The following is a 21046-nucleotide window of genomic DNA, read 5'->3' as shown; positions in this document are numbered from 1 at the left end:
ATATGACGATTTGTAGCTGTTAATATCAAACCCAGTTTTGTCTGTTCTGCTTATTACAGACAATCTAATAACACCACTACTACTTACAAAATTAATTTTGGCAAAAGTGAACTTCTTCCCATTAAACACTTAGCCAGGAGCCTGTAACCATCCTTTTTACCATGCAGGGTTGTTTCATAAGGATTTCAATATTTAGACGTCTTTAATATTATCTGCTTTGATAACCTCTTTGACAGAAATGTTTTCCGCATTGGGAAATGTAGGACGGATATGACTTGCCGGTCTTCTATCCCCCTTTCCTTGACTGGCAGAATTAATCTTATAAACATTGTGATCCTTCCCAAATGTCTCTGTCTGTTCCAAAACATCCCAAAAATTGATGAAAAAGCTCTTTCTTTTTCCCACTGGATCAGGTAGTATCCTCTTTTGTATGGTCTGGCAGGCCAGACCGTAACCAAAGCTGTTTCAGATCCATTTCACAGAACTCTGTGGTCACCGACTCCTTGAAAATGGATTCAGTTTTGTGTACACCTTGGTTTGCAAGAACCTTCCACAGGAGCTCCAATTCATCTCTGATCCTCCGGTCCATACCTGGTGAGATAAGGGCTTCCTCTAGGTCAAAGACCTTTACAAAGAAAGCACTTTCACTGATTTCACAGAGCTTGCTACTAAATAAGGGCTGCCACAAAATGGTTCTTTTGCTTTTCCTTTTCCTTTAAATCAGGCACTTTGTTAAATCTATTTATCCTCATTTTCCCAATCACTTTTCCCAGGTCACTGATTGACTCCCTGCTCACCAAGGACCCGACTCAGAGACGCTCTATTTCTTTGACAAATAGCCTCATCAATCCTTCTGATACTCCATGGATGGTTCAGCATAAGCAAGCCTGGGAAGAGGGAATAGGGATACGGATGCCAGACCATCAGTGGAACCCACAGTTTGCTACAACATTTAACAAGACATTTAACAAGATCTGGCAACCCTCAGATAGCAAAACTATCCATTCAGGAATTGATGAGCTCCAGTGTGTTAGAAGGGGAGGAGTTTCAGCATAATGCAGGCTCTGTAGACATCATCAGAAGCTGTTTTGCCGACTTTTCAGGGTGTTACTATTGATGTCAACAGACATTTATTACTGCAAATGTGCTAATACGTGCTAATTTTAAATTACTACACTTTTTTATCTGTAATGTGTTTTTTCTTTCCTCTGTATATGAAAAAAATGCTAATAAAAATATTTAGGAATACACACCTAAGGCAATTGGAGCGCCGGTTTGAGACTGAGAAAACAAGCTGGAGTATCCTGAGAAAACTCTCACATACACAGGAAGAAAAAGGCCCTCTTTCCACAAAGACATCCCTAGCAATGGCCTTACAGCAGAGGAGCAAGCATGCTAACCAGCTTTCCACTGTACAGCTTCAAATAAGATTTGTCACCCCAGAGAAAAAGTGGCACTTTTGTCTGCGCCGCACCAGAAAACGTAAGCTAATCCCACTGTGTCGTGACCTGAGTTTTCAAAACTGTCCAGGAGGGACAAAAAGGACTGACAGTGTAAGTAGTAAGCTTTAATTATCCATCTCACCAGCTCCTACTCTATTACATATGACAGCGATACAAACAGATTTGAGAGAGTTTGCATATTTTTCTTTAGGCTTCCTGTGTGACATACTGTATATGAGAGTAGGCAGACTGACTGTGTTGCGTTTCCTAGAAGCACCTCGGTAACCTGCCTTCCCTTTTTGTTGCATTGTCTGTGTGAACAGTGGTTTAAATTTATTTCAGTTTGTTTTTTTTTGTTGACCTGGACTTTGTTTGAAGCCATGCAGTGACATATTTACTTTCATGTGTCTGGTTTGTTGTCCTGCGGCATCACCCTGCATCCAACAGAAGGCCAGCTGTAAAGACACAGAGGCAGATATAAATCATAATGCACCTGCCACCATTGTCCAATATTGGGCCGATGTTTCAGACCTACAGTTTAATCAGTTCACAAAATGTTTTCTTAGACACCGAGTGCAGCCTCAAGATGCTTTAGGCTTGTTTCAGGAAAACAGAGATGCTTAGGTCCTTGCAGCATCTTGCATTGCACCATTTATCCATCTATTAATTTTTGCCCTTAAACTTGTCGTGCTGAACAGTCAGCAGACCTTACTGCAGTAGAATCAATTAATACCCTCCAAGTGGAAGCCTTTACGTGTTCTCAGGTATTTTCAGCAAGGTGTCCTGTTAGCATGGACTCAGAAGAAAGCTACTGTACTCCTACAAAACTATAAATATGTTATAGCAAATGGTGAAAATCTTTTTTTTTTTTGCAAATAAAACTCAAATGCAGCAGCAGTCAGTCTATATTTTGTCTTGCCTTACATTGCCTTGTCATCGGCGCTTGTAAAATGCTGCTAGTTTTTCTGCTTCAACCTCTTCAAACCAACACCTGTCAGCTGATATTTTTTTTAGATTTAAAAACTAATACTCCTACTCTTTGTTTTGATCTCTTAGCATCTGGAGTAGTGCGCCTGGTGACCGGAACATAACCTTACTCCTTCCTGAAAATCAGACATGAAACCTTTATATATGTGAAGCAGCTTTGTCCTTGTTTATGCTTATTTTAGTATTTCTTTTTTTTTTTTTTTTTTTTTGCATTCAATCCCAACTGCATTCAAAACAAATACATTTCAGGTTTCAATATTCCAACATGACATTCCCATTTATTAAATAATTTGAAAGCACAGCACCCCTCCAATTGTCCAAGTCAGTTAAAAAGATGAGCTAAAGTCACCTGACCTATTTGCACACATATTTACTTCCTAACCTGAAGTAAAGCGAGTGTTGTTATAATAATACGCCCAAGACTGTTTGGAATCAAGATGTTTGACTGTGATCACATGAGCACGGGGATTCCCTTTCATACAGTATATAATCAAGGGGAAGACCTCTCTTTTAATGTGCTCCCTGTGTGTTTTTTTCCTCCATTTTCCTTTGACTTTAAACACTTCAAACTGGAAGGTTGTCCTGCAGGCTTTCGTTTTTTTTTTTTTTTTTACCTTTTCATATCAGTCGTTTGCAGAAAAAAGGTTAATTTTTTTTAATTGGCTGTTTTCTGCACGTTTCAATATCATTTTGCTTGTCTATTCCCTTAAATCTTATTTAATGCATAATTGGATTTCATCATTTTTCTCAATAGTTTTGCTACTAATGTGAAATTTGGAATTGCTTTGAATGTTGCAGCGTTACAGAACAAGAAAGAAAATGCAGAAAATAAAAGCATATTAATAAAGGGATTATTCCAAAAGTGTTATTTCTAAAACTGTCATTTGTGAATATTTAACTGCATGGGCTTTATGGACGATTGAATTCATAGATAACAGGGATGACAGCTGGTTCAGAATGACATTGATTGATAGGACTTATTTTTTCTCCTTTTCTTTTTTTGAGTTCACGTTCTCTGGTCCCTGTTGAGATGGAGATGGATGCGCAGGTACAGCTGCTTTTTGATTTCTCTTAGCTTTGCAGAGTCATCCTTTCAAGGCAGGTGGGGAGGGGAGGATGGTGGATGGGGAGCAGGAGGCGTCATAAAGATGTCATCCCTCCCCCACAACAACTATCAACAGATTTTTAATTTCAGCTCTAAAGCTCTTCATTTCTTTCTCCCCCTCCTTCTCTGTTTTTGTATCTTAATATTTCTCCCCCATCTTTTGTTTCTGACCTTCACAAGTAGCACAAAGCCCTCCCCCCCTTTGGATTCGGGCTGCTTCATTTCTCAAATTAAAGAAGATGGGACGAGCAAAGTGCATGTATTCAGGGGCATGATTAGCTTTTTGTTATCCCTGCAGAGTCCACCACATTAATGTCACACAGACGCCCTGTGAATATACAGTTAAGGGCTTGCTCTAGTTTAATGCATGCCATATTGTCTCGGAGCAGAAGTATTGACGTGTCTCAGGGAAGCAGCACCAGAGTTGCAACACATTGCAGAGTAGTGAGATTCTGCACCAGGTGTGTCCTGCAGTAGTGGGTGTGGCTAGCATCTTCACTGCAGCAAGACATAGCTTCCGCTGGATATCCGTGGGATAAATGAAGCCACAGTAGGGAACACAAAGTACCGCATCTCACACGTTTCTGGTGTACATGAATCCCACTTTTATTTTCCACAGAAAAAAAAAAAGATGTTTGTGTTTTTTTTTTTCTTTCTTTCTGATTCGGAAGGTTACATTTAAAACCATTCAATGAAAAACTGTAGCACCAGAGCAGATTTCACTTTCCCATTCTTTGATAAAAACGTCAATTTGTGCTTTTCTTTTCACTTTTGATCAGCTGTGATTGGAGGGAGTCTTGTTAGAATAAAAAAAAAACTAGCACTTCATTTCTTTTCCCAGTCATTTCCAAAAATAAAACAGAACAAAACCTGAATATTTGATTTTCTTCAGTCAAACCACAACAAATACATTTGGAGCAAATAAAAATAAATTGGCCAATATTGAGCATAATCCAAGCAAGGAATCAGCTTTCATGATTATTATTATTATCATCATATATTTATATATATATATATTCATATGTATACATATATTTATAATTTATATAATGTCTATGTACAAGTATGGCACTTGATTACACAAAAAGCAAGAAAATAAACACTCACAAGTAAAAGCAGTGGGCGCTTTGGTGTGTCTTAAATTAAGGAAGTCACAGACGTTAGCGTTTTGCAGCAAATTCACCAGATACTATTTTGCAAGTTATAGCTATAAAGCAATGGGATGGTTACATATGTTAAGGTCAGTGGTGCAACACAGGCAACAAAAACAAATGAGAGAAAAATAGTTAATAAAGCTGATGTATTTTAGCCAACCAGTAAGGATTTATATATAATTATTTATGTAATGGGTGTATATATAAATCTGGTAGGAACACGCTATATTTTCCCTTTTTAATGGTGCCATGTAACAGAAATATGGGTGGAAAGAAAATGTCAGCACATTTGGATACGATCAAGCTCTCATGTGTTCACCTCTTTAGTGCAAGTTTTTCATCTTCTTCTTCTACTTCTTCTTCGTCTTCTGCATATGCTCTTTTCAAGTGCAGCCCAAGAAAGAGTAAATCTGCGAACACTTGAACATGGTCTCCACAGAGTAGAAACGTTACTTAAAAAGTTGCATCAGTGCAATAATAAATAAGTAAAAGTAAACAAGCGTGTGATCCACGCTTGCCTCATAGTCCATAAAATACCATGAAATCAAATGGAAAATAAATAAGTAAATAAATAAATAAATTTGCCCACTCTTTTAAGTCATGACACAAGTTTTAGGCGTGCGGAGCTGTCCATCATGTCCTACATGGGGTTGATTTTTTTTAAATCCTATCTTTTTTCTCTCTTTTTTTACACATATGCTGAGTCACTGGACTGCGTGCGGCCGAAGTTGGGCACACTCATCCTCGGCAGGTCCTTGTTTCTGATCTCATAAATGGACTTCCGCCGGGCTTGCACGCCCCGCACGGCCGTCTTGATTTTCCTCCAGCCCAGGTGATTGAGTTCGGCCAGGTTCAGCACCACGCAGAACCCACTGACCGCGAACATGAAGACCAGAAACACGGTCTTCTCCGTGGGTCTGGACACGTAGCACTCGACGTCTTTGATGCAGGGGTAGCGGTCACATTCGTACACGGACGGGACGTTGAACCCGTACAAGAAGTACTGGCCCACCAGGAAGCCTATCTCCAGCGCGTTTCTGAACACCACCTGGATGATGTAAAACCTGGAGATACCCTCCTGACGCCTCATTTTGGACTTTGTAGTTCTCATGGCCGAATTGGGGATCTCCTTCACCTCCAAGCAGTCCGGCTCCGCTTCTTTGGTGGAGTTCTCAGTATTCTGGAGTACTCCATTCACAATGGTGTTCTTTATCTTTTTGCTTTCATCTCGCTTCAGAGAATCTTGATCCTTGTCCAGCGTCAGGTAGATCGTGGAGTACCGCCGCTCTTTCTGCTTGGCTGACTGGTGCACAGAGTATGTGATAAAGCAGAGGCTAGGCGTGCACACCATGATGATCTGAAAAACCCAATATCTAATGTGTGAAATGGGGAATGCCTTGTCGTAGCATGCCTGGTTGCAGCCCGGCTGTAAGGTGTTACAAACAAACATCGTCTGCTCGTCATCATAGACAGTCTCTCCAACTATTGCTACGATTAGAATCCGGAAGATGACCACCACTGTTAGTAGGATCCTAAAAAGCAAGAAAACAAACACAACAATGTGAAAATACGTGCAATAAATGTCTTCAGTGTGGGTGCGCTTGGAAAGGATCCAGGGAGCTGCCCGGTGCTGAAACAGGACGCTCTTGGAGAAGCATGGATGTATTTACCATATGTAAATACGCAAAAAATAAAAAAATAAATTAAATGAATTTTAAAAAAGAAAAGAAAAGAAAGAACAGCAACATGTGCAAGTATATGAGTTAAGTTTTTGAATGTTTGGCTTTGATGGGTTGGGTAGCTGTCCAGTTTTGTGAAAACCGAGCAGACACTGAAAATATGCGCAATAAACATGCTCAGTGTATGGACGCTTGGATTTCACTTCACGAGCTGTCCGTTTATGAAACGGGACGCCCTGGGAATGAAATGGCTGTCCTCGCAACACATGCAATGTAAAACGCAAAGCAAACACAAAGACATATGTGCACGGACGCGTTTCGTGCGTGACAGCTTGAATTTGATTTAAGGAGTTCTCCACTGCTGAAGCAGGACGCCCTCCGAGACACGATGCGAGTTTCTTACAATGCAAGTTTTTGTCCTGTGATCCTAAAAAGCAAAAAATAAAAAAATAAAACATTAAGAAAACACACACACACAACAATGTTAAAATGTGTGCAAATAGATGCGTATGTCATGCAGTAGCACCCGGATTTACGTTAGACTTCTTTTAGTTTATGATTGTGTCTTGTGATCCTAAAACGCAATCAAGCATTCCCCATGGGGAATTATGTGCACGTCTATGTGTTCAGAGCAGATGTGCTTTAGCTGTGCCTGGCGCTCAGATTTAATTTAAGCAGCTGTCCAGTACTGAAACTAGCCGCTTTGCTGAGGAAGAAAACGTGTTTCTCACAATGCATATGTGTGTTGCGATCCTTAAAAGCAAGAAGACAAAGCACAGCAATCCAAAAATGTGTCTATGTGTTCCGTGTAGGAGCGCCAGTATATAATTTAAGGAGCTTTCCAGTGCTGTAACCGGATGCTCTCTGAAAGAAAAAAATGTGTTTTTTTGGGTTTTTTTGTTTTTTGTTTTTTTTTACTATGTATGTCCGTGGGTATGATTTAATGATCATGACACGTCGGCAATTGACGTTGCCGTGATTATACCTGTGCGAGCATGCTAATGAAATGATGCCATGTCTCTCCCCTGAGTGCACCCCCCCACCACCACCGCTCAAACTCAACAACTAACCACCAAAATGAAGAGACGGATGAATGATCGCATGAAACGGCTACGTGAATTTCAAGTTTAGGCTGTGTGACTTTGCAGCACCGTCCCAGGTTCCTAAAAAGACAGCTGCCGTCTGAGTTGAGCTGCCTCGTTTAGGAGGAAGACAAAAAGGAAGAAGAAGAAGAAGAAAAAATAGACTGTCTGGGGGGAACAAGACACAAGAAAAAAATCCACAACACAGACACGGAGCACCACTGGACATCACGGCACAGACGATCCTGGAGCCACAACACAGAAACGGGGGACTGGGGTGCCATGCTAAAGACGATCCTGGAGGCTGCTGCGTTTCTTCGGTTGTTCTTGATTTTTTTTTTTTTTTTTTTTTTTGTAGATCATCTTACCTTCCTATCATAGTAGAGTGCTGCTGGACAGCAGCCTCCAGGAGCCTCTCTAGTATAGTCCATTCCCCCATTTCTGATCATCCGGAGGAGACGAAGATAGAAGGGCACTCTGGTCAAATCCCTCCAAGAAAAACGGCTTAGTTTCCCCGCACGGTCTCCCTCTGTCTTCCGATGTTCTTACACTCCAGAACGTCCGAAATCAGCTAAAAAAAAACCCCCGCATCCGTCACGGGATGCTCCTACCGTCCCCGTCCCCCCCTTCTGTCTGTCTCCGCGCTATCTGGTTGGTTATGAGCTGAGAGCGCAGCGCCAGTGAGCGTCCTGCTGTGTGTGCCGAGCGCTCCCACAACGTTGCCACACTGTTCCTTGTCATGAGACTCTGAGGGCTGATTACAGTAAGCCCTCCTATTTTCGATCTTCAGATCAGGTTGATTGGCTGCGCGCTGTGTCTGGATGGAGGCAGGTTGGATTTAATGCCTTGCACCGTTAATCCGCCTTTAAGTAGTATGCCCCCCCCCCCCCCCCCACACACACACACACACACACACACACACACAAACACACACGCACACACAGCCCCCACCTTTGTGTCACATACGGCCAGACAGGTTGGTGTAGCTTCCACCAGGAGTGCCAGGGGTTCTGACTTTTTTTTTTTTTTTTTTTTTTTTTGAGGTTTTGGGTAAAACACACTATCTGTACATCCTGTTCTGGCCTGGTTTGATCAGAGTCGCACAGAATCTTGATCATCTCCATGTGGCTATCGAACTGGGAGTCACACGGCATTGCCCAATATGCTGCTTAAATATGTTGAACCAGGATAGATATTGTTTTATACAATGTGTCCGTGAGGAATTAGATGACATTCCTCTGACTCTGTATGGGTGTGTTCAACCTCTCTCAGAGACAGTACGCTGTGCATTACAACCCCGAACCTCAATATGTTTGAGGTTATATGTGAAAAATCCACGTCAAGTCGAGGGGAAATTGTTTTGAACTTATTTTTGAGTGCACAAGGAGAACACACATGCACAAGGAACACACATGCACAAGGAGAACACACATGCACAAACTCCATGTAGAAAGATCTGAACTCAGGACCTTTTTGCTGCAAGGTAACTGTGCTCGGAACTGCACTGCCCCCATTTCAACACAACAATATAGTTTTATTCTAAACCATTTTATCGTAACTCTGCAGTATATTTGAATAAATTGAACATCAACAAACGGAACTTTTGACCCGTTCTAAAGATTTTGCTGCTTCTTACAGTTCCCCCCCAGGATTACCCTGTATTTAGCCCCATCAATCATCCCATCAACTCTAAACCATCTTTCATTTCCTTGCAGAAGAAAAAGATGATCACAGCACGATGCTGCCACTGCCTTGTGTCACTAATAGTACAGCGTCTTTAGGATGTGAGCTGCCTACACAGGGTGAGTTGCCTACCACACACAGTGTTTTGCATGTGGGACAAAAAGAAGAAAAAAAAACCTATTGTTCTATTTTTACTCTACATTTGGAACCCATAGAGTCGGCTCTGGGCTAAATGGAGCCTATCCTCTCTTTCTGGGAGAGAACAGCCTCCTTTTCTGCCCAGAGGTATCCCTCCCTAAGTCGCAGGCTGTTGGCCCGGATGGCAGAGCTGTTGTTTCCACCTCGAGCAAAGATGACGCTGTGGCTACAGTGACAGAGTGAAAGTACCGTCCGAGTTGTTAATCGCTTTATGAAGCAGCCTGCTTGCCTGTCTGCATCTCTCACTGAAGTCTGAAAATAGAAGCAAAATATGTTACTTTGCTCCATATAACACCCAGACACTGCAACCTAACACGCTGCATTGGGCTTACTCTGATGAAGTGTGCAAATGAATGTGCTTGTCTTTTCACTGCTGGTGTAGTTCAACCATCCATCAGCTCTGATATATAAATACCATCACTTAGATTCTTAGACCTATCTTTTTAATAATTGCATTGTTATAGCCTTATTTGTAAGTCACTGTGGATGACAGTGCCTGTCAAATTCATAAACATAATCATAAATGGAACTATGATCAACTGAACCTTGAACTTTAACTCAAGAGACTTTCATTAGCCCAGGTGTACTAGTTTCATTCACATAGTAACAAGGGATCTCTTTTTGAAATCATCTCTCTATGAAGTATTGATGATATTTTGTAGAGTATCCATAAGATTTATTTTGAGATGCCGGCACAGTTTCCTTTCACAACGGCTTTAGTGTCATTACTAATGTGCAATCTTCTTTTACCTTAATCTCATGAAAGAAAAGTGAGGCATTTTTGTGAAGATTGAATCTAAGCTTTAATTTGAAAGTCTAAATAAGTCGGTTGGTGATTGCTTTGAAACCTACTCTGGTCATAATCAGGAGCATCTTATTTTTAGGTTTATTTTGAAAGCCCCATAACATCTAGCTTCAGTGCATTAGGAATTTGGACGCATCTTCTGTTGTAATTTCCTTTTTAAATACAAGGGCTCTTAACTAAAAGAGTATCTATGAGCATCAACATAAAAGTTTGTTTCTGACCATTTATTATAACAATTATAAGTAAATATTGATATTATTATTATTAAAAAATATATTATTATTAGTTGCTATACTATTATTGCTGCCATTGTCTCACTTCTTATTTGCATTGTTCAATCAGGTTTAGGGGTCACGTGACCCAGTGTTGTGACTAAATGAAAGTTTCTCATGAGGTGGCTGATCCTCTTCACTCACTGTAATCTTTTCTAATTCAAATCTTCAATAACCTTTACTCAGCCATCACGTGAGGAAAGGACAGAGCTCAGAGTGCCACTGCTTTGCTGTGTCAGGGAAGGAAGAAACAAATACACAAATAGATGCTTGTAACTGCTTTATTCCTAAGTATATACATATCCAAATATAAATTCTACTTGTGTAAACAAGATTTTGACCAGATGTATATTGCTTGGGTGATAAAAGAGGACGGCTGGAGAAAGGAAAAGCTCCACAGAAGCACTTATTGCGGGTCCAGCCTCGTCATACTCCACCTTACTGATCCATGTCTGCTGGAAGGTGGACAGAGGGGCAAGGATGAAGCCACCAACTAACAAAGAGTCATCCTTTCAGGGTCAGAAGTAATAAAACCAAAAACACATTTGTGATAGTATGAACCTACTTAATAATATACAAATTTACATTTTATAAAGAGTCAATTTACCTTTATCTTCATGATGCTGGGGGTCACAGCAGTGATCTCCCACAGAGGACAGGTCTTTACGGATGTCGATGTTGCACTTCATGATGCTGTTGTGGGTCGTTTTGTGAATGTCAGCAGATTCTATGTCTGTGAAGCGAAACGGACGGGTACATTTAGCAACAACTGTAGCAAGGAGCATAGCGTTGTCAGCTGTCAGAACAAGTGCTGAATTGGACAGCTCCACCAACAGCTGTGCCCTCCACAAAGGAAACATGCACCAGATTACTGCTTGGATTGTTACAAGCCTGCATGTTTGCGGTGGACAACCTGTGATCTTCAACTGAAGACAACCCTCCTTAGAAACTATGACATGAAGTTAAAAAAAAAAAAAAACAAGCTCTTGCATTACCGCTTCAAAGCTTTTTTATTCCTTGGCGAAAACAACTCCATTACCTCATTATTTGTTTTGACTCCATTATTGTCGTCAAAATTAGGTACGTCTACAAACCTCACACCAACTCCATTTTTAAATGAACTTAAAGAAACCTTCTGTTCTTGAACCCGTTTTTTTTTCTGTGATGTGGAAGACATGGCTTTCTGCCCAGGATGAAATGGCTTCAGGAGAGCCATAATGCGAATGAGCTGGTTGCATTTTCAGTCAGTGGGAATCAGCTATTTCTGTGGTGTGCAAAGGGAAAAACGAGGCGACAACACTGTAAAACAAAATTATGTTCTAATCAAAGGGCTACTTTGGCTTTTTAAAAGGAGCCTGGAAAGTGTGTGATTATCTGCATTCTGCTCCGAGATAATTATTTGCATTAGTCAGTCTCAAATAAAATAAAAAATAGACACTAAACAAAGATTTATTTTAATAAAGTTCAATACTGATGAAACTTGTTTCTATTTGTGAAAACAAAAAAAAAAGGAAAGTTAAAAATGTTTAAACTGCACACAGCGCAACAGGACACTCACTGTAAACTGACAAGAGGTGGAAATTATGGAAATAAGCAATGAATAATAGCTGGGGAGGGTTTTAGGGCCTATAATGCACCACAGATTGTGCTGCCCTGAGAGAGAGCCAAATTCCCCATGTGAAAAGCATCCCCATTCATTTGAATAAGAGCACAGCTGAAGACTCCATCATACCAGTGGTATGCCCAGATGTTTAGAGCGATATACATTACTGGGGCATTGAAAGTCTCAAACCTGATCTGAGTCATCTTTTCACTGTTGGCTTTTGGGTTGAGGGGCGTTTCTGTCTGCCGGGTGAGATGCTCCTCAGGGGAGACCCGCAGCCAGGTCTTCTCCGTTTCGTCCCAGTTTGTGATGATGCTGTGCTCGATAGAATATACTTCAATATCAGGGCGCTTTTTCTGCTATGGGCTTCATCTTAGACATAGGAGTCGTTCTGGTGCATAACAACCATGACGCCCTAAAAATGACAAATGTGAGAAATGTATAAAGTGATGTGTGTGTGTCCTCATGATGTAAAGCAAAGCCACACTTCATCATGTGGGTACAGAAATGAAGACAGGGACTAGATCATCATGCTGTTTTGCACAGTTTTAATAGTTTTTGCCTCGTGATGGACACATTGTGAATTCTTTTGGCATTGCATATGTTGTATTCTGATGGTTTTCTTTACCTTGTGACCTGGGCGACCAGAGCGGAGGGAAATGTGGCTCGTAGTGCATTATCTCCTGCAAACCCAGTGTTCACCAGGTATGAAATTATCACATACCAGAGCTTTGTTCTCTTCATCATCAGACATCTTGTCAGCTGTGAAACACAAAAGGAAACATGTGGTTGCAATTTAGCCCACTGGTGACAGACCATGTCTGTCAGAGTTGTGGCTCCTCTTTCTTCGGCCCCGGCCTGGACCACATAAGGACATGCATAGTTCTCTTTGTAAAGGAAAAACCTTGGAAATAATGGTCAGGTCTGACTTATTTGCTTCAGAATCCAAGTTTCAAAATGTTTTACAGGTGGATCTCAGTAAATTAGAACAAAATTATGATGAGCCAGTAAGATACTTCAGAAATTGAAACTTGTTTATTGTATATTTATTGTACACAGAGTGGTAGATTTTAGATGTTTTTCCTGCTTATTTTAATGATTATGGATTATTACCACTAATAATAATTCAGTTTGTCAGAAAATGAGAATATTACGTTACAAATTCCTATTGTGCAAATTACGTCACTGTAGAGTAGTTACTTATTTTGTGCCATTCCAGTTTTCCTTAGAACCTTTATTTCTATATTGAATGTACAATTTTCTTTCTTTTAAAAACAGACTTTTGACTCATATGCACCAGTCCAGTCCCTTCCCTGCTAAGGCCGGGTAACAAAATTCTGTTGCGAGAAGAAAGGGGAAAAAAGAAGAAATTGAGTAGACTTTTCAGACGGGTTCTTATTAGTTGAAATGTTTTGTCTCTTCTCCAAGAGCCTTCACCGGTCTGAAGATTTCTAGGTAAACTTAGCCTTATATCAGGAACTTTGCATTGTGGAAGTTTAACGGTGACAATCAAAACTGGTCGTACATGTGAACAACCAGGTCATCCTCATAGAAGGGCAAGTCACCAAAACTAATAACCGACAGCTGAACAGCTGGGACTGTGTATGTCATAACAAAGCATTTCCCTATTCTAAAAGCTAATAATAATATAATACACAAGAGAGCTTATGTATTATATTATTAGCTTATGTAAATGTATGTTACATGTATGTTTCTGTTTTTAAAACATCACCGGAAAAAACAACAACTATTTCATGATAATATGGGTTGTGGTGATGCATTAGGCTACAGGTTAGCCTAATGCTTGAAAGGTTAGTCTTCTCACTGGTTATAGCATGTAGACCTGAGGTGAGTGCAACAGGATGATCCATTTCAGTCACAAGAGTGCAAGCAGGTAATCAAAAGGTTAGGTCACTTAACCTGACTCCTGCCGGATAGATTTGTGGAGCTCTGGACTCGCTGCCATTGGGAGGGATTTCAACACCACATGAAACGGACGAGCCAATCAGGATCTCCGGGTGGGATTTTCGTAGATGTGACGTATCAGAGAAGCTGTGTGGACTCAGACAACAATGGAGGCTCGCAGCAAGGAAGCATGCGGTAACACTGATGCTACTAGTTCATCAGTGTTGTCCAATCTACTGCATGTTAATTCTTTTAAAGAACATCAGAGAACAGCTTTAAAGGCGTTTATTAGTGGGAACAATGCCTTCGCCCTTCTTCCTACTGGGTTTGGCAAGAGTTTGTAGCACGTCAGTAAAGATGACTCAAAAGTGGTTTATCCAATCATGTGCAAGGATTTTTTTATCTGACCCCTTCTTCTGAAATACATCGCCAATGGAGAGATCTCAGATGGATGTGTGGAGCTCGGCAGACGGAAATCCATCTGGCGAGAGTCAGGTTCTAGGTCACTGCCATCTTGTGTTAAATCGATCCCCCACTTTCTTGAAAAAAACTCTAAATCTAAAATTATTTAGTACTGGCCAGCCATGTGGATATCCACCACATCAGTACAAGTGTGGTGGGGGTGGACCTTGAGTATGAAAACAAGAGGGTTTTGAAATGAATCAATTTATACTGTAAAATAAAAGTCAGAGGAGACCAAGTAGTGTAACACCCTTCTCCATATTTGGACGCCAATTCCCCCTCATTGTCAACAACCGCTCCATAAGTGGCTTCACAACGAAAGGGAACTCCCCACTGGACATCGGTGGTTCCATCCCATTTATGGAAGAGAGCTGTGAGGTGGGCAAGACAATAACAAACTTCCCTTTGATCTTTCACCCACTATTGAGTCATTGTATCATTACTGCAAAAAAAAAACCTTAGCGTGTCCATGATAGGTGAGGCTGAGTCACACGTTTCTAACTTCTTTATCACATCAGCGTAATAGTCAAGGAACCCAGAGCAGACACACAGTACTAAATCGGTCTTAAGAAGCTTCCCCCATGAAACCTGTGGTAAAGCAGCAGCCGGTTTGCTGCTTTGTTTCATTTTTCTGTTGCTGTTCCATTCTGTTTTTTTTTTGTTTTTTTTGTCTTTGGACTGACAAGACACATGCGAGCTGACAGTGCCAAACAGAGAGACCACTTATTCCTCCAGCTGCTGTCAGCAGTCGTTTGAATTAACCCCCCAGCCCCCCCAACCCAAGACCCATTGCGGTTTTCTGCAAAGATGGGGAAGCTAACATGCAGACAAAACTTTCTGTCTCCACTGTAGTGTCATTTCAGCTTTAACCCAAAACAGTTTTGATTCTGCATTGAGATCTGTGTGCATGCAAGTGTGTTTGGACACGAAATGCACTTGATGCCATGTCCAAACATTGTAAATGAGGATCTTAGTTGGAAATCACATGCCAATTCTACAAAACTGTGTAATATAAATTATACAAAAAGAAAAACAGCAAACACAAAAATGCGTTACATAAAGTGCAATTCTAGATCACTCAACATTACTCTCCTTATACAACACAATGATCATGTCATACTTGACTTATTGGGTGGAGACTTGGGAATCAAAACATTTACACAGTCTATTTTCAGATTACAAAAAAAGGCTCTGTAAATACCACTAAATATAAAGATCCTTCAAATCCACTTTTTATTTGATGTAAGTTATTAAAATTCCATGATACAGTAGGTTAAAATATTCTTCAGGTTTTGTATAAAGCCAATAAAAATGTTACCAGTGAACATCCAAGAAAGGCTTAAAAAAAGAGAATATCACTATAATCTCAAAGGAACCGACATCTTGGGGGAAAAAAAACAGGTTCAAATAGGGCTGGACGATATAGAAAAACACATATTGATAAATAGAAGTCATATTGGATCGATATTGATAATTATCAACAAATTCAAATCATGTATTTTAAGTGCAGCCCTGGCCATTTTATACTGTTGGTTAACGACCTATTTTTAGATACAGAACACACAAACACTGAATTCAAACTCAAGCCTTTATACAATCAATTTTTTACCAAAACTACAACTTTTTAAAAAAGAATGCGTGCTTTCTGAACCCTTTGAAGGGGGTGGAGCTTGGTGACGGAGCGTTCCCGGGTCTGCGTTTGTGATTGGTCAGGAGGATGTAATGACTGTAGTATTAACCTACATGGCTAAAATGTGTAATGAACGTTTAAAACTAGGTTCAAAACAAAATCATGGAACAGACCGCCACAGTAAAAGGAATGAATTTGTGGAATGAACTCCATAAAGAAATTAAAGAATCAAGAACAATGATGTTATTCAAAATAAAACATAAAACCACAATGTTAAAGAAGTATGATAAAGTTCATGAAAATCTTTATGATGGTATTACATTTAGCACACCTTTAAATAATGAAATAGTAAAATGTAATTATTGTAAATGTGAATGACTGAGAAAAATCTGGATGTAAATACTATAAAAAAGACTGAGAAATAGAACTGATAAAGATTTGTGAAATTAATTAAATGGCAGATATAAGATTTTTCTCACTGTTCCTGTGCATTGAAGACGCATTGATTTGGCAGTTTTATTGTGTGGTATGGTAGTGTAAATATTTCCAAGTCATTTTTGAAGGAAATAAAAAAATAATAAAACTGAAGCATGCGATTGAATATTTAAAAGGAGATTTACTCAACGGTGCCAGTCATAGATTTACTCAGTATTGGATTCTATCAGTGTCTCTGATTCTAATAAGCTATAGTGGGGACCAAGTAATGAGCTCAAAATTCCCACCCTTCTCTCCACCCATCTGTCCGTTCATCCATGGTCTCTACCCGCTTATCCTTGCGGAGTCACGGGATTCCTGCTGCCCATCTCCAGAAGTCTTTGCTGAGAGATCAGGGTCTCCATATGTCGGTTCGTAAAAGGGCAACACAGAGATGCACAACCACAGCCATGCTCGTCCCTGTGGGATATTTATCGCCATTTAACTTAACAGTTACATTTTAGGACTGTGGAAGGAAGCCATAATAACCAGAGAGAACCCATGCATGATTGGGGAGATTATACAAACTCAATGACTGGTCAACAAAAAGCTTGTGAAAAATGAAAGCTTGCAGCAGTGCAAGCTTTATGTGCCTATTCAACATCCCCAATGCTGAACACTAACCACTCCAGTACTTGGCAAAGACATTGTTATCCCTTGAGTTGGAACATCAAAACCACAAACTTGATTGTTTTTTACGGAGATCTTATTTAATAGACACAAAATAAGAAGTACATGATTATAAAATGGAGGGTTAGGGGAGCACTTGATCCAACAGCATTCAATCCACGGCTGGAAAACTATGGAGGTGATAATTGTTTGCTGTTGGGCATTCAGGGCAATGGCGTACCGCGAGCGAGCTATTTTTAGAAACGTAACGTCACGATGATGTCACATCACGTGGTACGCAGTAGGGCAAGCTTGCATAGTCCGTCGCTGTTTCGCTGTAAAAGAGACGTGCGTTACCCTTGCTTTTACTCGGTAAATGACTGCTTTTTCCAAATCTAAAACCATGGTTTTTAAACATTGTTGCTATGGAACGGGCAACAGCGACTCGAGGTACGCTGATCGGCCGCATATGAAGGATGTTTTCTTCAAGACTGCCAAGGAGAAATGTGTGCGCTGGGACCGGTGCGGTCAGCCTACACAACAGTTCAACCCGGAAAAAGTTACCAAATTCACGTACATATGTAGCAAGCATTTTGTTGGAGGAAAGGGCCCAACCGTAGAAGATCCTGACCCAATTCCAGCGACATCAAGTAGTGAACAGGTAAGAGTATTTTGGTGGCCGACATGTTAATATTGAAGCGCCTGCTACCATGACAGCATATAGGCTATCATGGCAGCAGGCGCTAACTTGATACCCTGCTACCAGGATAGCTTACTCAAAAACATTTCAAATAAGACAAACATTAAACATATACCAATCCCTGGACGGAGATTTGACGTTCCTGCAGAACAATGGTAAATGGCTTGTACTTGTATAGTGCTTTATCAAGTCCGATGACCCCGAAGCGCTTTACACTACAGTCAGTCAGTCTAAGAAAGGTTAAAAAAACAGCTGGACTTCCATTGTGAAGCTGAAGACGTTTCGCTTCCCATCCAGGGAGCTTTCTCAAAATGTCTGGAGTAGTGTGGCATTCCAATCTTTATAGACATACAGGCAAGGCATCATTGGAGCTTAGATTCACATGCAAATTCAGCTGGAACTGGCCGCCCCAACATTGGAGAGTGGTTAGGCTCATCGTTAGCCTGGCTCACAGGAGGAATGTTGTGGTGTGAAGGTGTGAATTGGGGTGAAACTTGGCAAGAATCAAACCTATCGCTGTGTTGTAAGTTGTAACACTAAACATACAGCCAAAGCCACAAAGGAATATTTAGAGGGGTATCCAACTCCAGGGCTCAGGAATAAATCCCATTCAACCTTAAGATGCATCATGGTTCCAGCACACCTAAATTAAATGTACACCTCATAAACAGGCCTCTGCAAAATTTCAAAACATGCTGATGAGGTAATTCAACCATTAAACTTAAAACAGGGAAGCACCTAGAAGTTGCAGAACGATGGCTCCTTAAAGACTGGAGACGGCGAAGCCTGATTTAGATCAATTCCAGCTCATTTTATAGAATGGCCCAGTCCAAGTCCAAACCTAAATCCAATTAAGAATCTGTGGCAAGGCTTGTAAATATCTCTTCAAAGAGAGTGTCCAACAAATGAAGCTTGAGCTTTTTTGTGGCAAAAAAGGCTTTCCACAAGTTTAAGAGGTTTTAAATATTTTTGCTACTCAAATGCATGTTTCTTGTCCTATTATTGCAATTTGAATTACATTTTAAGTAAATATAATAGCTTTCCCCTCATTAATAATCTCCTCAGGTGAATCAAAACCAGTCATGGTACTTTTTATTGTTTGCAAGATCTCAACAAAAGGAACAGAGAGCGTGTGTAGTGACATACGGCATATTCTTCCTTCCTTTCCTGCACAGACAGGAAAGAGGAAGACACTGAAAATGACATTGCCGGTTTGCTCGCATCAGGCGGAGAGCAAAACTCTGAAGGCTGTAAAATAACACTGGCTAAAAGCAGTGGATGGTCCCTCCACGAGGAGGACACGACAAAAGGGCACAGCGAGCCATGAATCATATGCTGTTGTCACCCGACCCCGAGCCATAACCCTCCACTGTGTGACTCTTTGTTTGGCTCTTATGTAATGAATTTTAGGCAGCGGTCTGCTTTAAGCATCCTTTTGCTCCAGTATTCAAACATTCCTAAGATTCCCCCAACCCTAGATCATTTCAGGGTATGTACGGACAGAAATACGCTTTTGACTTGGTATTGAGTCCTGTGTAAATGCCAAAGAAAAGGACATTTGATGTGTTTATCCCTTTCAAAATCAAATATTCAAAACCAAATTGCTCAATAAACACAGCAATGTGCAGTAAATGTTGCTCTAGATGCCTGCTTCTAAATGTCTTCCCCGTGCACACATAGGTGTGAAAATGCCAGGGTGAAGCGGAGCTCGGGGTTTCTTGAGGATTGCTCACATCGTCTCGTAGTGTGACTTACTCTCCAACATTTGCTGCTGAGATTAAATCACTGTGGCAAAATCACTCCACCACTCACGAGCCCTCAGGAGATCAGCTTCATTACTCAGCAGAAGGGATGAGATAATAAGGAACAAACTGTCGAAAACAAAAAAAGCATATTGATTGTCTATGGGAATTCCACGTCTTAATCAGAGGAAGAAAGCCGAGCAAAGAACCCTGAGGGGGATTCATTTGCAAGGCTTTTTGCCCTAGTCAATAACAGGCAGATATATTGGAATGTGCCTGTACCAGATTGTGGCATTTAAGCTGTTCATCAAAAACTCGCTCAATACTAATGTTCTGAAAGGATCTTTTCCGCCCCATTGTGACATGTCTGCTTCTTTTGTGGTGATTGTTGGGGGTCTTTTAAAGGTCAGAGCGGATAGAAAGGAGGGACCATGTGCTGTGGAAACTGGGTTCCCTGGTTCTGGTTGCTGCAGTGAATGAGTGGAAAGCTGTTGGTGTTCACTAGTCTTCTGTGAGGTAAAACGGCAAACAGTGTTATCACTACTGTTGAGTAATACCACATCCATCCATCCATCCATCCATCCATCCATCCATCCATCCATCCATCCATCCATCCATCCATCCATCCATCCATCCATCCATCCATCCATCCATCCATTTTCCATCACCCTTGTCCCTTGTTCGGTCACGAGGGGTGCTGGTGCCTATCTCCAGCACCCTGGACTGGTCGCCAGTCTGTCGCAGAGTAATACCACCCTCAGCAGTATTTTCAAATAAATGCATGGTCTAGATGTTTTGATGCCTGTTCAGATCTGTTGCTGCTTCCTGGTGACCACTCCAAGTAAAGGAGAGCTGGTCTTAAATTAAAGGGTCACATTGTAGCCAGAGTATTTTATTGGGATTTTATGTGACGGACCAACACAATGCATGGCATAGCTGCACAGTGGTAGAAAAAATATATACAAGGTTTTCAAAAAATGAAAGGTAGAATGTGTTTAGTCCCTATCCCGTTGTGATGTAATGAAATAAATAGATTTCAGGGAAAAGAATACTCCTACTCCTAGTCCAACCCTTACCACGGCATAAAAGGATCTGTAGCTACTACATGTGGATTGTTCGAACCGGCCTCCTCTACTCTAACCTCTAACTATCCAGCACCCAGGGGTGTTCAGGCTGGTCCAGTTTACTTGGAAAACTGCAATGAACTTAGCCAAATTTCATTGTAGTTCTCTCTCTGTCCATCTTACCTTTTCCAATGGCTTAGTCTGGATTAGCAAAGTAGAGCTTTGTAGAATGCTGCAACGATAGCAGCAAGTCTTTTAGGATATGTCTCCAACCATCTATGGCCATCTACAGACTGAAAGACTTGTCCATTTCAGCTCAAACTCCTTTATGTTGGATAATGAGCATCTGTTAACATCAGTTTTTCAAGTTTTCTCAATTTGGATTTATGTCTGGACTTTTATATGGTCATTCTAACCTGGCCTCTGCCATCTACCTGACCCATCTGCAGA

At 40.8% G+C, this 21046-nt stretch overlaps 2 protein-coding genes across 2 annotated transcripts; both read right to left on the bottom strand.

The window, feature by feature from the left end:
• Positions 1-4115: 4115 nt before the first annotated feature.
• Positions 4116-8292, bottom strand: gjd2b (gap junction protein delta 2b). Its single transcript, XM_036150562.1, has 2 exons — positions 7818-8292; positions 4116-6220 (listed from the first exon to the last, which is right to left on the bottom strand). The coding sequence occupies exons 1-2, from the start codon at positions 7886-7888 to the stop codon at positions 5377-5379; spliced, it is 915 nt and encodes a 304-aa protein (XP_036006455.1). The 5' UTR covers positions 7889-8292; the 3' UTR covers positions 4116-5376.
• Positions 8293-9360: 1068 nt separating this feature from the next.
• Positions 9361-12764, bottom strand: LOC105925591 (actin alpha cardiac muscle 1). The gene is given in 9 exon segments (XM_036150954.1): positions 9361-9473; positions 10814-10916; positions 11015-11057; positions 11059-11176; positions 12120-12342; positions 12345-12425; positions 12639-12658; positions 12661-12722; positions 12724-12764. Coding segments are annotated over 9 exon segments (804 nt in total).
• Between the last annotated feature and the right edge of the window lie 8282 nt (positions 12765-21046).

Source organism: Fundulus heteroclitus, chromosome 19 (genome assembly GCF_011125445.2).
Source record: "Fundulus heteroclitus isolate FHET01 chromosome 19, MU-UCD_Fhet_4.1, whole genome shotgun sequence".
Classification (NCBI taxonomy): Eukaryota; Metazoa; Chordata; class Actinopteri; order Cyprinodontiformes; family Fundulidae; genus Fundulus; species Fundulus heteroclitus.
The sequence above is the reverse complement of the archived record's forward strand: the minus strand, read 5'-3'. Positions and strand labels throughout refer to the sequence as shown.